Below are 17,690 nucleotides of genomic sequence, written 5' to 3'. Positions count from 1 at the left end.
TATTTTCTACTCCATTATCCAAGTCATCAATAAAAATATTGAATAGAACCAGACCCAGGACTGACCTGCAGAAACCCACTATATAAGCCCTCCCTGACTGATCATGAACTATTAACTACTCTTTCAGTACAGTCTTTCAACTAGTTGTGCACCCACCTTATAGTAATTTCATCTATATTCATAGAATCATAGAATATCAGGGTTGGAAAGGACCTCAGAAGGTCATCTAGTCCAACCCCCTGCTCAAAGCAGGATCAATCCCCAATTTTTGCCCCAGATCCCTAAACGGCCCTGTCAAGAATTGAACTCACAACCCTGGGTTTAGCAGGCCAATGTTCAAACCACCGAGCTATCCCTCCCCCCAATTTCCTTAGCTCTCCCTCCCTCCATTTCCTTAGCTCACTTATGAGAATGTGATACGGGACTGTCAAAATTCTTGCTAATATCAAGATTTATCACATCTACTACTTCTCCCCTATCCACTAGGCCAGTAATCCTGTCGACATACTGAGTGTCCAGCAGCTCCGTTGACTTCATCAGGAGCCACACGGTGCCTAAATATGGATGTGAAGCCTAACTTTAGGCACTCATTTAAAAAAAAAACGTTTTGGTCTATGTCAATTATTAGGATTGAGCCAGTCCAGGTTTGTCATGGGGTTATTAAAGTAGTGAGGGTAGTTCCATGTCCAGGGCCTACCTCTGGTGAGACTCTCACAAGGGTACCAGTTGTAGTGCTGGTTTGTTGACAAGGTTATCTAGCCCTGGGAAGTGTACTGAAAAGATCAACTCGTTTCTCGTTAAAGTCACCAGTTTTTAATGTTTATCCAGCAAAGTCCCTTTCCCAACCCATCTTCAAGTCCCAGGCTAAAAGGCGGGAGGCTCGATTATATTTCTGGTGCCCAGGAGAGGCCTTTTTTGAGAAACTGGTGAAACCCCATTGCTGTTAGAGCTGGTTGAAAATTTTCTTACCTCTTTTTTAATTTCAGTGAGAAATTGGTTTTGGATTAAATGAATATTTTCATGAGGAATGTTTCCAGAATTATTTTTTTTTTATTTTTTCCATCAGAAAACCAAAAATTGTTCAGGTTTGGGGGTTTCAGTTTTTCAACAGTTGATTTTTTTTCACAGAAAATGTTGATGAAAATATTTTTTTTTCATTTTACTCAAAATTCTCCATGAGGGGACAAACCGCCCCCCCCCCCCAAAAAAACCCATCTTCCAACCAGCTTCTGTTGCCATACCAGAGCTGCTCTATTGTCCTTCAGCTAGAGGAGGCAAATTCAGCTCTGTTATTCCAGTGCTATTGCATGTGCAGCAGCATAATTGATCTCAGAATTGTAGTTCAACAGAGACCCTTGCAAGGATAAAAGGAGCTTATAAAGGATCGCAAACCTGCCCAGAACTCCCACTCTCTGTTTTTGTGGCCATCAGAGTTTGCTGGCTAATGTTTCACCAGCTGTGTTCATTAGCCCAGGGCTATGGATCACAAATACACTCTTAGTTCCCTTTCTAAATTACCAGCTGAACACCCAACTTATTTTGCCCTATTTTCATATCAATAAACCTCTTCTGATTTTAGCTGATTTGGTAGAAAAAAGGGTTATCAGTGAGAACATACGTTCTCTGCAGCTCCACACATTTCTTTTATTGGCTTTCTTTCATCGTATCAGCATTTATGAAACACCTTTTACACCATCCATCAAACACAGAAATAGCCATTAAAACTCTGTACAAAGATTTATAGGGTTTGCAGAGAGGTGTAAATTTCTTGGCTAGAAAAGCAAGGCTCAGGGGTCTGATAGCTGTATTAATAAATGTTTATTATCCCTGGGGCTTTACTATGCTCTTCCACTTCAAAAAAGTCACCAGCGGGCAAAGTGCAAAGATACTTGAACTACTCTCCACTGGTGAAGGAGGTACCTCCAAGGAACGGATGAGGCACATTTGCAAGATGGTGTATGGGGAGTTTGCTGCTACTGTAGCTGCTCTGTGGATAAATATGACTTTAGCCTTCAGAGTTGTAGGTCTGGATTAAGCACAAGACCTTCTCATCAATCTCCCCCTGGTACTAGCTAAGATTGCCATCCATTGGTCCAGGAAGAAGAAGCTTGACAGGGAAGTTTTCTATGGCTGTGGGTCCATTTTCCAGTTCCTTGTGGATGCATCTAGGCACAGTTCCTGTGTGTTGCCCCTGCTGACTCCCTGGACAAATTGGAAGAGTGGGTACTGTCCGAGGTTCTCTGCTTGGTTTTCCCCCTCTGGGTCCTTCATTTGGCCTTGAGACCTGCACCTCCATCTCCATTTTTAATTTTTTGCCACCCATAATCAGTTAAGTTTTGGATTCTGTGGCCCTTCCTGCATCTCAGGAGCAGATCTTTCTCTTCATTGCTTTGGTGGGCCCTGCCCACCATCCCAGCATTTAAATAGGCTGGCTTCTTTTGCCAGATCTCAATTCACTTAGAAAACAAGAGTTGAATGAGAGAGACAAACTACAGTGTACTTTTTTCGTATCTTTAGGAACCTGTTACTGTTTCTTCACATGTAGTGACTATCTCCAGCCTACTGCCTGCCACGTCCTACAATTGCAGCGTGACTACCTTCAGCCACAACAGCCCTAGTGTTCCCACCTTCATAGCTGTCTCTACCATGGGTAAGCCGGACTTTGCCAGTTCCACTCTCTATACAACTATAATGTTTGCCTCTTTGTTCCTTCTGAAGCTGCTTTTCAGGTGTTACCGATACCAAAATTATTTCACCGAAACGTAGCCAGCTCCAGGGTGGAATGGGGCAGCAGCTTTTAAGTGTTAAGTATTGCTGTTACGTATGTTCACCACTAGAGAGTGTGTTTTTTTAATCAGTAGTGAAACCCCAATTACTGTGTGTGTTTTAAAATAATTCTATTTTGATTTTAGATTGGGCTTTTTAATTCATAGTCCCTTGCTTCCAGTTTGAAGGAAGACTCTGGGATTACTGCCCGGATGACATCCGTAGAGGAAATCATCCTCGCCGTGCCCAGGCAAAATATGGGCAAAGTCTCAGTTACTAGGCCGGGGCTCTTCCTCTGTCGTAATGAGGAATGTCTCTTTCTGCCTGAGGTGATCCAGAGATTGAACTGGGAAGAGGTGAAAAGGAAAGTGCAGCTGAATGACCTGGAGAGGTCAGAAACTAAAAAGATGTCTCCTGATGGAGCCAAGCCCCTCTAGCATTCTTATGGGTTCTAGGCTCAAATTTACTCGGAGGAAAGAATGCCATTATTGAATCAGCATTACCACTTCCTTACAGCTGTGGGTCTCCCATCCAGAATAATCAGTTTCAGTTCTGCTTAGTTAATGAGATCAGACTATAGGATCAGTGACTAAAGCATATCTGACAAGTAATGTTATGATGTAAATGTCAAAGTTCAGCATGTAGTACTTAGCTTAAACCCCTGTTCTGTTCTAAGGACTGCTTCTGTAGGCACTCCTATAATAGATGGTAAGCTTGACTGAGCAAGGATACTCCCTTCTTTGGTGCCATCACAATACAAATAATAATAATAATAATAATGTCCTGTAGAACTAGAAATAAATCTGAAAAAGCAGATGCAAACATACCTATTAAGAATGTTACTGAGCTTTGACTGTCTCTAATTGCAACAAAATATTTTAGGCCAAATTATCTGCTGAAGTAATTCAGTTATCTTCAACTGAGTTACCCAAACAGAGAACTGGGCCTTTATGTCAGACTCAGGTTAGAGACTGTATTGATTATTGCTGGCATGCAATGCCACAGATGTTGGAGTGCATTGTAGGAGACTTAGATAAATAAGATACCAATTTTATATACATTTATTCTTTCCTCCTTCCCTACCTTTTTCCTCCTTTTCACTAACATTCATAAAACCTTCCTGTGCAGAGGTTTGCAACCCTGCCACAACCATGTCATTTCTCCTATTGAATTGTATGGGGTCCGTTACCCTAAACCTGCCCTAACGTCCACTGATAAGATTTCTCACTCCCGAAGATCAACTGAGAAGAATATAAAATTATCATGAAAAAAATACAGGCCGTATGTTCTGAAATGAATAACCCAGAGTCATGGTTTGTGTGCAGTTACTGAGATGAATCCCAACATAGTGGTGATCTCTGTGTTAGCCATCCTGAGCATTCTCCTGATTGGACTGCTGCTTGTGACTCTTGTTGTTCTCAGGCGGAAACATCTGCAAATGGCCAGGTAGGTCCAGTCTTATTCTAAGTCCAAGAAGCTTTAAAAGAATGGGTAAAATATAATATTGGGTTTTGCTTGTATGGCACATGGTACCCACTGTGCTCACTTGGTGTTTGAGATGTCTATAAACATAGTACCTCTGAAGATTCCCTGTTCCCCGCTGTTTCTTAGGAGTACAACTACTACTTGCTTTATCCCTTAGCTATTCTTACAGCTGGATGGAGTTATTAGCCTCAACCTCTGTCTTAATTTGGAGCTTAATTTGGTAAATTGCAAATTCAAGCCATTTTTTAAGGGCTGATTATCTAAGCAGTCATATTCTCTCGGGTCATTTGATTGCTCAGATTTACTGACTTTTAAATGAAATATGAGATGGTTTTAAGACAGGTAAAGATGAATGGTTAATAGAATCCTTAAGATCATCCAGGTTATTTTGCAAAATCATTTAAATTGCTGGGAACACAAAATTTGCTATGCCAGATCAGATAACTAATCCATCAAGACCAGTCTCTCAGTGCCCAGTATTTGTTCCTTCAGACAGAAGAAAGGCACCTTTTCCCCTCCCTCCAAGTACTGCTCTTTATATATGATGCAGTTCCTTCATACACCTGCAGCAGCCATCCTATGCCCTGAAGAATGAGATCTGATTTCCTTTACCTAGTGTTGTAGCTCACAGTTCACCTCTTGTCTGAGTTATATCCTTGACTGCCTAGCTAAACTGGGTGGCTAATCATCCAGATCCTCTATATGTAGTTCTGTGACTGGAAGGTTTGCAGGTCTGAGCCTTGGGAGTCTCCGTTCTCTTATAATCCAGAACCATAATGTGTGTGTGAAATAATACATTTAATTTGAATTTTTCCTTCGAAGTCAGAAAATCAAGTAATGTCACTTCAGAGGGTCACTTTAAAGAACTTGCTCACTGATTACACAACAGATTGTTGCATTTCATGCATCAAGTCTTTGCTATATACTCCATGCAAAGGAATTTACCCCCATCACCTAGATTTTCATAGGACCCCTTTCAATGCATTGTTTGTTACTTTTGCATATAGCTGGTTCTGTGAAAACCCAGATTCTCTTCCCTAGTTAACTATCATGCACGCAGCCCATGGCTATTTCTTTCTCATTTTCTCTACTGCAAAAGGAATTTAAAAAAAAAAAAAAAGAACTATACACTTGCATGTGTAATCATTTTTAAAGCAAACAAGCAAAAATACTCAACATTCGGTTTTTCATTTGATGTTGAGAAGGTCAAAGGTTGGTTTTGTGGTTAAAGCACTGGAATAAAGACTCCAGTCCTGGCCTTGCCACACATTGCCTTTGTGGTATTAGGCAAGTCATTTAAACACTATGCCTCAATTTCTCCATTGGTGAAATGGGGATAATGCTTCCTTACCTCCTAGGGGTGATGTAAGGACAAATACAGTATACTCCTGATTATTTGAAGAGCATGGGGGACACAGATTTTATTCAGATAATTGTGAGGACAGGAGCCATTCAGCAGTGGGATGGCCTCCCCCACAGCCAGGGTCTTGTCATCCTCCTTGAGCTCCTGGCTCAGGGGCTCTGCTCTGCCCTGATCACTCACTTCAGTGACCGCAGGGCTGCAGAAGGCTCCCTCCACTGCCGCAGGAGCCAATCAGCAGTAGGGTGATTCGTTATCCTCCTCCTCACAGTCCTTGCTGGGGGTCTCTGCTCTATTTATCCAAACCTCCACATTATCCAGATCCCTTCCTTGTCCCCCTGCATGAGATACATGCTTCAGGGGGCATGTGTGTCATACTGGGGGGACAAGGAAGGAATTCGGATAATGCAGAGGCTCCGACAATAGGATTTCATATGAACAGGAGAATACTGCACTTGGCAGGTGCTCTGAAACTATGGAGATTGGTGCCATGTACATCCCTAGATAGAAATCAATTTTGACAACTTTTTTCTCATCTTATTCTTGAGGCAAGATATTAGGAAGCTTGATCTCAGGAGATGGTGAGCACCCACTACTTCTAAAGGGTCGCATCCAGACCTGGCTTACGATGGTGCAGATCCACTGACTTCAGCTGAGCTTCACCCAGCAAGTTCAGCCCTTGCTTCAGTGGGAGGCCTGGATACACACCACCTTTTAGAATCAGGCTCTTAATGATCTGTATTAGGGCAACACCGCTGACAAAATCAACAAGCATTATGTTTGTCCAGCAATAATAACCTCGAACTCAACGGTTTTCCTGAAACAGGGAGTGTGGGGCTGGAACCTTTGTCAATTTTGCTTCATTGGAGAGAGATGGAAAACTTCCATATAACTGGTGAGTTAAATACTGCTACCTCTATGCTTCCCCTCCCCCCATTCCTTTTCTCACTAGCTACCTTCGTTGGCAAGTCTGACTTTTATGTTCTTATGTTTTTGTTATATGATTGCTAGCACATTTAACATAAAGCAAAGCTAGCTGATTTTTGGTTTTGTTTTGTCTTTTATTTGACTGAATGGTGGCCCAGGACCATGTCTTTTGTCATAAACTATTTTTTAGTAGGAAATGAGGATGCACAACATATTCCAACTGGGCTAGATGCATTTTTTTTCTTTCCCTTACACACATTCTGTATATTTCCTAAAGTAACAAAGAGGTAGAGGGCTGATCTATAAATCCATTAGCAGCTCTATGGAGATGTATTAATGTCAAGCAGTGAGGCTGCTCTTAATAGATCATCAGCTAACAATTCTGTTCACAGAAATACAAGCCCCAGTGCCATTAGTTATTTTTCCTTTGTATTTGGAACAAGGCCAAGCTAGCTCAAATCGCCCTTGCAACTTTGTGCTCAGTGTTGCTGGGGTGTTTGGAAGCAAAACACACCCAGTCAGGTCTGGAAAACCATCTGCAGAAACAGCAGGCATTGATTAGTTACTCCATTCCATCAATAGTTCCATCACTCCCTGAGAGGTGTTAGAGCAAATAAATCCACCCTATTAGCTTCCATCGAGGCAAAATGGGCCCTAGTGATTTCCCTATTGTCTGCTGATGTTGTGATTCTTGTTCATGTTCCCGATAGTCCAGTGGTGCTGCTAACTGACTTGTTTACTGTTTTGTGAAGTTATAGTCAGCAACCCCAAAAAAGCCAAACATGAGTAGCTTCCAAAACTGGCCAAAATACAGTGTTCAAAAAATGCCACCAAACTCCATAGGGAAAAGAAACTAAGTGCTTTAGTTTTTCCACTTGTGGTTCAGTTTTGTTGAATGTGAACGGGGTTGGAATGAGGAATTGGTGGACTTGGAACTGTTTCTATGATCTCACGGGGTGTAGGCTGCCAGCAAGGATGGGATTAAATGGATTGCTACTGCACCAAAACAAGCCTTTTGCTAATAAGCACACAAACTGAACTAACAATCCCAGCACAGCCTGTCAATACCTAACAGTGCTGCTAATTAACTACATATTAAACAAGCTTCACTTGCTTGGTGTAGCTTTAATAGCAGCCAGCCATACTGAGTACATGCTAATCTCCTTCTCAGCTTCTCTTATTTGGAGTATGTTAATTGCAGCCCAGGCAGAAGCTCAAACGCTCCTGTAAATTAAAAATTCACACTGGAATCAAATTACTAAAATAGCAACAGACATTAAAAACAGAAAGGGCTTTTGGGGGGAGAATTCATTGTTAGATTTGCATGAGGAAGTGTGACCATTCTTGTTGCTTGAGTTATCATCTGCATGAATTCTCAAAGATTATACCTGTTTAGTATTTGACCAGTTTAAGGCAATGGGGCCAAATCTTGAGGTCCTCACTTCAGTGGGAGTTTTGCCTGAAATGGTCACTATAAACAAAGATAGGAATTCCAATCATATTAGCTTGTGGTTTGATGGACACTTGTCCTGTTTGATATCAGAGGATGAAAGAAAACATCGACTAGACTGTTCCGTCTGCCTCAGTGGGCAGATGGGATGAAGACCTGCAAATCCCCGACCCTGGGGATGTGGAAGGGAAGAGGGTTGCCTTAGCAACAACATCTGCTCCTACTCCCAGGCCCTGTGGAAGGCCCTCTGTGAAAATAGAGGCTTGCTTGTGAAGAGACCCACTTTGTCCCCACACCAGCCCCACAGCGATTCCTCTCAACTATTAAGGATTAAGGACCTGATCTTATAAACACATAAGCACATGTTTAATTTTAAACATGTATGTAGTCTTCATGTCAGTGGTATTGCTCATGTGCTTAGAGTAAATCATGTGCTTAAGTGTTTACAAGATTGGTGCCTAAACTAGTGTTAACTTTACTGCTCTCCCAGTCCATGCTTCATAGCTGCCTGGAGGATGGGTTGTATGGGCAGCATCACCAGGTGAGTTCTGGGCAGCATGTTTCCCTGGCCCCCAGGCAGACTTGTATCTGACAGACACACACACACACACACACACCCCGCCCCCAATCTGTAAAAATCGCTCTAGATTTTGGGCCCAACAAACTCTCCAGCACCCTTTATTTGCTGCAGCAGCAAAAACAAAAAGTAAGATATTTCCTGGAGTTTCCACTTCCCTATGTGGGGTTTTCCTGTGTAGTGTCTCATAGAATATCAGAGTTGGAAAGGACCTCAGGAGATCATCTAATCCAACCCCCTACTCAAAGCAGGACCAATCCCCAATTTTTTTTTGCCTCAAATCCCTAAATGGCCCCTTCAAGGATTGAACTCACAACCCAAGGTTTAGCAGGCCAATGCTCAAACCACTGAGCTATCCCTCCCCCCAGACTGGATGATTTGGGTTAGGGTCACTTACGGCAGACACAGCTTGATTTTCACTCTCTCTCTGGTGCGCACACATGCACAGTCTTGCTCAAACACACACACATATGCCCCAGTTCACGAAAGCTTATGCTCAAATAAATTTGTTAGTCTCTAAGGTGCCACAAGTACTCCTTTTCTTCTTACCACAGACAAAGGCAGTGTCCATTCTTTGTTCCTGTTTTAGAGTAGTCAGACATAGGTCAGCAGTATTACTTCTGGGAATTGCCAGACTTTCATGATAAGCCAAATCACAAAATTCTTACTCAGTTCAAGCTCCCATTGATTGAATGAGTGCAGAATCTATCAGTTTCATTAAGAGTTAATGTTTGCAATGTACTTTGATTATACAAGACCAAATTCTACTAAGTGCTGTAAAGCCAGAGTAACTCCTGTATTAACTGAGTTTCTTTGGATTTACACCTGTGTAAGTCAGAGCAAAATTTGGTCCATAACACACAAATATAAATGTAAAGGGTTATTTTGTATCTAAAACTTATGTTTAATAGTAGTGAAATCTGCCATAAATAATTACCCACAGAAACAACAGAAATAAACTGAGTTTAGCAAAGGAACAAATAGAAGTTTGCTGGAAACCATTGAGGAATAATGTATGGTGACTATTTAAGACTTGGTATTGCCTATTAGTGGTATTGCCTTTGAGGTTTCAAGGTCATTTGCAGAAATCTAACTCAACAGGACTGAGAAGGTATATGGACCTGATCCCTTGACACTCATACACATATTCCCACTGAAGCCAATGGGACTACTTGCCAGAACAAGTTTTGCAAATTCGGGCTATATAATAGCTATATGTAGCTGAAAATGGAATGTAACTCCCTTGAAATACCCTAAATACTGTAAACTAGAGCAATATAAATGATGACAAAGTTGTGGGTGGGATTTTAAAGGCACCTTTAGGCACTGCTGAAAATCTCACCCTGAGTTCACATGGAGCATCTTTACCTGGCACCATTACATCCCTTAACATTGCTTTAAAATATTGGGCTTAAATCTACACTGCCTTGCACTCTGTGTAGTTATTTGCACTACAGTAAAATGCTCCCATCCAGTTGTGTATAATTTTACACTCACTTTGAACAGGTATAAATTACTACACAAGCTGCAGGATCATGGAGTACCAGTGCCATGGAATCTAATAATTTTCACGTTTAACAGAGTAACAGGAATCTTTTATCCTGTTAACTAACCTCTATTATGCAATTGACTGAGCTCCTGAGTTTAGTTTGTCTTACTAACTCTCCTCACTTTTTTTTCATCTTTATGTATGTTATCTATTAATGCTCACAGGCGTAGAAGTGTATTTGCTTTCCTAACTCTGCTACCCTCATGCCTCTGGACTGATTATCTTTTGGCATTTTATATTAATCCTTGGTAAGTGATTTTACTTGTTTTTCCCTATCCAATAGCTAAACCATATTAATTTCCCAATACATTAAAAATGTGTTCTTTTGTTTTCAAATGGTTGAAAGTTCTTGAAGTTACAATAATTTTCATGTGCTGAAATATGGACTGGAGAGTGTGTGTGTGTCAAAATACATGCTATTCGCTTCGCATTTTGCTTGTTTATGCTCCTACCCATTTTGTTACTTAAAAAGAAAATTTTGTAGTGGTCACTCTCATACACTTCATTATTGTCCCTATGCAACTTTTATGACTTTATTACAAACCCCCTTGTAACTTTTTCTTCATCCACTTGCTGAATGCCTGATGATGCTTTCTGCTGCTGTCTCCTCTTACTAATTGCTTGGTGTTAGCTCACCTGTCTAAATCCAAAACAAACCATTTGTTTTTAAAGGTGCAATCTTTCTCCACCAAAGTCAATAGGCATTTTGCTGTTGGGAGCAAAAACTGGCCCAGAATTTGTACAGCAAATGCTTTGAGCTAGCTCTCCCCAACCATAATAAATGGGTCACACTTGAAATTAAGGTTCCATTTATAAAGGATTAATAAATGATTGATGTTTTGATAAATAGCTAATCAATTGATTTAGATCCAAAGGCTTCTTACAACCCTGGCTTATAATCCTCTCCAACATCTTTAATTGCTGTGTTTATAAACAGCCATAACATGGACCACCCATGTCTGTAGCTTGCTTATAACATATAAAATCATAAATGAAATCTTAATATATGTATGACCAAGAAGTTTTTACTTAATGGGAGGGAGTTTGTGCCCCTCTAGATCTGAAATCAAAGTGATGCCTCGCCTGTTTGGTACTAAAATCAAGAGAATGGCTCTCTCTCGCTGTTGCCAAAATCTTTTACCAGGATGGTAGCAGTATTCGTGTGGAGTGGCAGTGCCCAGTTAAGTTAGTCAGAGGAATATACTATACAAGGATTGTGGAGACGAAGTATCATCTCTGGTTTTGTTGCATATTTAAAAGCACTCATCTAAATTGGGATTGGATCCAGATAAAGTAAACTTTTTGATTACTAGAGAAAGGGGAAGCCGATGGGAGTTTTGCCATTGACTTCTATAAGAGCAGGAGCAAACCCTGCAAAAAGCACTCAGGGCCTGGTACTCCTTTGACCTGCCCCTTGTGTCAAGGCGCTGGAACAATTTGTATAGTGGGGGTGCTCAGAGTCATTGAACCAAACTGTAAGCCAGGGTGTGTGGCAGCACCCTCCGCACCCCTAGTCCCAGCACCTATGCTCTGTGTAGTCATTTATACAAGTCCAAAGTGGATATAACATGATATCGAATCAGGATAATAGTATTCTACACCCATGCTGCACTGTGTAAATTAACACACAAGGTGTGGCACTGTGGTGAATAAGGCCTTCAGAGTGTTAGATTATTCTTTACTAAGCCTATGTTAAGTCTATAATGTAAATGGAATACCAGCATGAAATGAAATCTGTTGTTTCAAGCGTCCTTGTTTTACATGCGATTTGGTTATGACATTTTGTGAATACTCAGCAGCCATTGCAATGTAAAGTAACAAAGGACTCTTGAGATTCTGAAAGCTTAATAAATGTTTTGTGTTTGTCTCATGGGGTATGGATGTCAATCATCTGTTTTATGTGCCTATTGAAGTATTCCTTGGAGATTTCCTAGAAGCACTCCCATCATGGCAGCACTTAATATTTTTCTTTTTTAATTAATCCTGTATGCCAATCTTTCAGATTTACCCTAGTCACAAGGGATAACAAAAGTTGTATTTCAATAGCCTGGATGAATTCATTTTTAAGACTTCTTTGGCAAAACTACCATTAAGGTGTAAAATAAATGTTTCAGGGGTATGGGTATAGTCAAGGTGCACACATGTCGGTGTCTAAATAGCAAAAAGTTATTTCAAGTTAGATAGATAATGGTATATATTGTATTACATAGTAATTGTTCCACACCGGTGTAGAAATGTTATTGGCATAGCTATGTTAACTCTGCAGACGCATCATCTGTTATGAATGAAAATAGATTGTTACAATACAACAAGAAGGTACTGGGCCAGAGTAGTAGCTGATGTAGTAGGAGCTGATCTAAAAACTTTTCTTGAGAGGGAATTATTTAGAAAGAAAACAAGCAGTTTTTGCTTCATTCTTTTTTGTTGTTGTTGTTGTTGTTTTATGAAAAAAATCAGAACAAATTTTTTAGAAACCTATTTAAAACTTTTGTTCATTTCCAAAAAATATGTTTTGACTTTTTGGGGTGTTTCCCCCTTCCTCTTATCCTTTTTTGCTTTTGAAACCTCCCCCCCCCCATTTTTAATACCTCTGGAGATAAAAGGAGGGAAAACTTAAATTTTCTTTTTTCAATTTCCTCTGTATTTTTCCTTGCTATTTCAAAACATTTTTGAAAATATCAAAATATTATTGTTGTTTTTTTAAAAAAGCATTTTGAATTTGTTTTTTAAAAAAATGAAAAAAATCATCAAAATATTTTTCCCTGAAAAATTTAGTTTTCCCATTTTGGGATTTTAAAAAAATCTAATTTCAACCAATCTTAGCTAGTGTGAACTGGTTTAGCCAAGAGTATCTAGCAATCACTTGATTATGACCATGAAATAAAAAAGTTTTAACTTTATTATAGCAGTACATGCTTAAGGGCAGATATCACTAAAGGCCCAGAAAAAGTATTTAACACTTCTGAGGGGCCTTTTAGGAAGCAAAAATTTGTTCAAGCTGTCTGATTGTCTTAGCAGACATGATCAATAGTTCTTAGAAACTGTAGATAAATTAATTCAGAATGTGCTCATTTGGACATGTAATTTGACTGGTTAACATTGTTCCAGCGAGACAAGCTTTCAAGCTTACTTACACAGAGTTCTTCTTCAGGTCTTCTTTAGTGTAGTGAATCATCACATATTAGAACTGTTTTCAGATAGACTTGAGCCAGGGCTCCTTGTCTGGAACAATATGTAAGGTATGATGGTGGTTAGTATACTGCACTTTTTATTTCTATTCTTAAATATTACCTTGCTTAACTCATTCATTTCCTACTCCTGTTGAAATCTGTGGCATATTTGCCATTGCCTTCATTGTGGAAGTAGGGGATCATTCCTCATTCTGATTATGTGGTGTATGTGAAATGCCATGTACAGGCTAGAATTTCTTCGCCTCATGTGTGTTTGGAAAGGGTTGCCAGGGGCTTCCGATCCTTGCACACCCATGTAGGGCTAGGTATAGTCTCAGTCCTTGTATTTCTTTCATCTGTGTGGTGGCACTAGCTTTCCTAGAGGAGATAGGACCAGGTGAGGCAGGGACAGAGCTGAAGTGACTGAATTATAGAATCATAGAATATCAGGGTTGGAAGGGACCTCAGGAGGTCATCTAGTCCAACCCCCTGCTCAAAGCAGGACCGATCCCCGACTAAATCATCCCAGCCAGGGCTTTGTCAAGCCTGATCTTAAAAACTTCTAGGGAAGGAGATTCCACCACCTCCCTAGGTAACGCATTCCAGTGTTTCACCACCCTCGTAGTGAAAAAGTTTTTCCTAATATCCAACCTAAATCTCCCCCACTGCAACTTGAGACCATTACTCCTTGTTCTGTCATCTGCTACCACTGAGAACAGTCTAAAGCCATCCTCTTTGGAACCCCCTTTCAGGTAGTTGAAAGCAGCTATCAAATCCCCCCTCATTCTTCTCTTCTGAAGACTAAACATCCCCAGTTCCCTCAGCCTCTCCTCATAAGTCATGTGTTCCAGTCCCCTAATCATTTTTGTTGCCCTCCGCTGGACTCTTTCCAATTTTTCCACACCCTTCTTGTAGTGTGGGGCCCAAAACTGGACACAGTACTCCAGATGAGGCCTCACCAATGTCGAATAGAGGGGAACGATCACGTCCCTCGATCTGCTGGCAATGCCCCTACCTATACATCCCAAAATGCCATTGGCCTTCTTGGCAACAAGGGGACACTGTTGACTCATATCCAACTTCTTGTCCACTGTAACCCCTAGGTCCTTTTCTGCAGAACTGCTGCCGAGCCATTCGGTCCCTAGTCTGTAGCGGTGCATTGGATTCTTCCGTCCTAAGTGCAGGACTCTGCACTTGTCCTTGTTGAACCTCATCAGATTTCTTTTGGTCCAATCCTCCAATTTGTCTAGGTCCCTCTGTATCCTATCCCTACCCTCCAGCGTATCTACCACTCCTCCCAGTTTAGTGTCATCTGCAAACTTGCTGAGGGTGCAATCCACATCATCCTCCAGATCATTTATGAAGATATTGAACAAAACCAGCCCCAGGACCAACCCCTGGGGCACTCCACTTGATACCGGCTGCCAACTAGGCATGGAGTCATTGATCACTACCCGTTGAGCCCGACAATCTAGCCAGCTTTCTATCCACCTTATAGTCCATTCATCCAGCCCATACTTCTTTAACTTGCTGACAAGAATACTGTGGGAGACCGTGTCAAAAGCTTTGCTAAAGTCATGGAACAACACGTCCACTGCTTTCCCTTCATCCACAGAGCCAGTTATTTCATCATAGAAGGTAATTAGATTAGTCAGGCATGACTTGCCCTTGGTGAATCCATGCTGACTGTTCCTGATCACTTTCCTCTCCTCTAAGTGCTTCAGAATTGATTCCTTGAGGACCTGCTCTATGATTTTTCCAGGGACTGAGGTGAGGCTGACTGGCCTGTAGTTCCCAGGATCCTCCTCCTTCCCTTTTTTAAAGATGGGCACTACATTAGCCTTTTTCCAGTCATCTGGGACCTCCCCCGATCACCATGAGTTTTCAAAGATAATGGCCAATGGCTCTGCAATCACATCCGCCAACTCCTTTAGCACTCTCGGATGCAACGCATCCAGCCCCATGGACTTGTGCTCGTCCAGCTTTTCTAAATAGTCCCGAACCACTTCTTTCTCCATAGAGGGCTGGTCACCTCCTCCCCATGCTGTGCTGCCCAGTGCAGTAGTCTGGGAGCTGACCTTGTTCGTGAAGACAGAGGCAAAAAAAGCATTGAGTACATTAGCTTTTTCCACATCCTCTGTCACTAGGTTGCCTCCCTCAGTCAGTAAGGGGCCCACACTTTCCTTGACTTTCTTCTTGTTGCCAACATACCTGAAGAAACCCTTCTTGTTACTCTTAACATCTCTTGCTAGCTGCAACTCCAGGTGTGATTTGGCCTTCCTGATTTCACTCCTGCAAGCCCGAGCAATATTTTTGTACTCATCCCTGGTCATTTGTTCAATCTTCCACTTCTTGTAAGCTTCTTTTTTGTATTTAAAAGCAGCCAGGATTTCACTGTTAAGCCAAGCTGGTCGCCTGCCATATTTGCTATTCTTTCTGCACATCGGGATGGTTTGTCCCTGTAACCTCAATAAGGATTCTTTAAAATACAGCCAGTTCTCCTGGACTCCTTTCCCCTTCATGTTATTCTCCCAGTGGATCTTGCCCATCAGCTCCCTGAGGGAGTCAAAGTCTGCTTTTCTGAAGTCCAGGGTCTGTATTCTGCTGCTCTCCTTTCTTCCTTGTGTTAGGATCCTGAACTCAACCATTTCATGGTCACTGCCTCCCAGGTTCCCATCCACTTTTGCTTCCCCTACTAATTCTTCCCGGTTTGTGAGCAGCAGGTCAAGAAGAGCTCTGCCCCTAGTTGGTTCCTCCAGCACTTGCACCAGGAAATTGTCCCCTACATTTTCCAAAAACTTCCTGGATTGCCTGTGCACCGCTGTATTGCTCTCCCAGCAGATATCAGGGTGATTGAAGTCTCCCATGAGAACCAGGGCCTGCGATCTAGTAACTTCTGCGAGTTGCCGGAAGAAAGCCTCGTCCACCTCATCCCCCTGGTCTGGTGGTCTATAGTAGACTCCCACCACGACATCACCCTTGTTGCTCACACTTCTAAACTTAATCCAGAGACTCTCAGGTTTTTCTGCAGTTTCATACTTGAGCTCTGAGCAGTCATACTGCTCCCTTACATACATTGCAACTCTCCCACCTTTTCTGCCCTTCCTGTCCTTCCTGAAGAGCTTATATCCATCCATGACGTACTCCAGTCATGTGAGTTATCCCACCAAGTCTCTGTTATTCCAATCACATCATAATTCCTTGACTGTGCCAGGACTTCCAGTTCTCCCTGCTTGTTTCCCAGGCTTTGTGCATTTGTATATAGGCACTTGAGGTAACCTGAAAGATCGCCCCTCTTTCTCAGTATGAGGCAGGAGCCCTCCCCTCTCACGCGCTCCTGCTCGTGCCTCCTCCCGGTATCCCACTTCTCCACTTACCTCAGGGCTTTGGTCTCCTTCCCCCGGTGAACTTAGTTTAAAGCCCTCCTCACTAGGTTAGCCAGCCTGCTTGCGAAGATGCTCTTCCCTCTCTTCGTTAGGTGGAGCCCGTCTCTGCCTAGCACTCCTTCTTGGAACACCATCCCATGGTCAAAGAATCCAAAGCCTTCTCTCCGACACCACCTGCCTAGCCATTCGTTGACTTCCACGATTCGACAGTCTCTACCCAGGCCTTTTCCTTCCACGGGGAGGATGGACGAGAACACCACTTGCACCTCAAACTCCTTTATCCTTCTTCCCAGAGCCACATAGTCCGCAGTGATCCGGTCAGGGTCATTCTTGGCAGTATCATTGGTGCCCACGTGAAGAAGCAGGAAGGGCTGATGGGCTTGATGAGTCTCGGCAGTCTCTCCGTCACATCACAAATCTTAGCTCCTGGCAAGCAGCAGACTTCTCGGTTTTCCCGGTCGGGGTGGCAGATAGATGACTCAGTTCCCCTGAGGAGAGAGTCCCCGACCACCACCACCCGCCTCCTTTTTTTGGGAGCGGTGGTCGTGGAACCCCCAACCCTAGGACAGTGCATCCCATGCCTTCCAATCGGTGGAGTCTCCTTCTGCTCCCTTCCCTCAGACGTATCATCTGGTCCACTCTCCGCATTAGTACCTGTGGAGAGAACACGAAAATGGTTACTTACCTGTATCTGCCCTGCTGGTTGTTCCCCTTTTTAATTCTAGGCTGCTAGGGAACTTTATGCTGCAATTCATAAAGGGATGTAGCAGGCTAATTTGGCTTGCATTTCTGGAGGGATTATGCCAGGCTCAGGCAGAAGGGGTGAAATTTGGGCCCTTTGAAGTCGGTTAAAAAATTCCCATTGACTTCAGTATAATCAGGATTTCACCCAAGGTCTCTGAACATGGTTTCCTGTGTGCAGTCTCTCCTTCTCCAAAATGCAGGCAGTGCCTTAACACCATAGGGTAAAATCCATAGGGAGTTTTGCCATTGACTTCAAAGAGGTCAGCTTTCCACCCA

The 17,690-nt window shown here is 42.3% G+C and overlaps 1 protein-coding gene across 5 annotated transcripts in view; it reads left to right on the top strand.

Moving 5' to 3' along the window:
* Positions 1-17,690, top strand: part of PTPRO (protein tyrosine phosphatase receptor type O) — a 211,640-nt gene that overhangs the window by 169,618 nt on the left and 24,332 nt on the right. For 2 of the 5 annotated variants that reach the window (XM_007060563.4, XM_043539328.1), the window contains exons 14-17: positions 2,518-2,650; positions 4,092-4,212; positions 6,438-6,506; positions 10,279-10,362. In XM_007060563.4, coding sequence (XP_007060625.2) covers positions 2,518-2,650; positions 4,092-4,212; positions 6,438-6,506; positions 10,279-10,362 — 407 coding nt within the window. The remainder of the gene's footprint in view (positions 1-2,517; positions 2,651-4,091; positions 4,213-6,437; positions 6,507-10,278; positions 10,363-17,690) is intronic. The other 3 variants (XM_043539323.1, XM_037877059.2, XM_037877064.2) reach the window with 2 other exon arrangements.

Source organism: Chelonia mydas, chromosome 1 (assembly GCF_015237465.2).
Source record: "Chelonia mydas isolate rCheMyd1 chromosome 1, rCheMyd1.pri.v2, whole genome shotgun sequence".
NCBI classification, from domain to species: Eukaryota; Metazoa; Chordata; order Testudines; family Cheloniidae; genus Chelonia; species Chelonia mydas.
The sequence above is the reverse complement of the archived record's forward strand: the minus strand, read 5'-3'. Positions and strand labels throughout refer to the sequence as shown.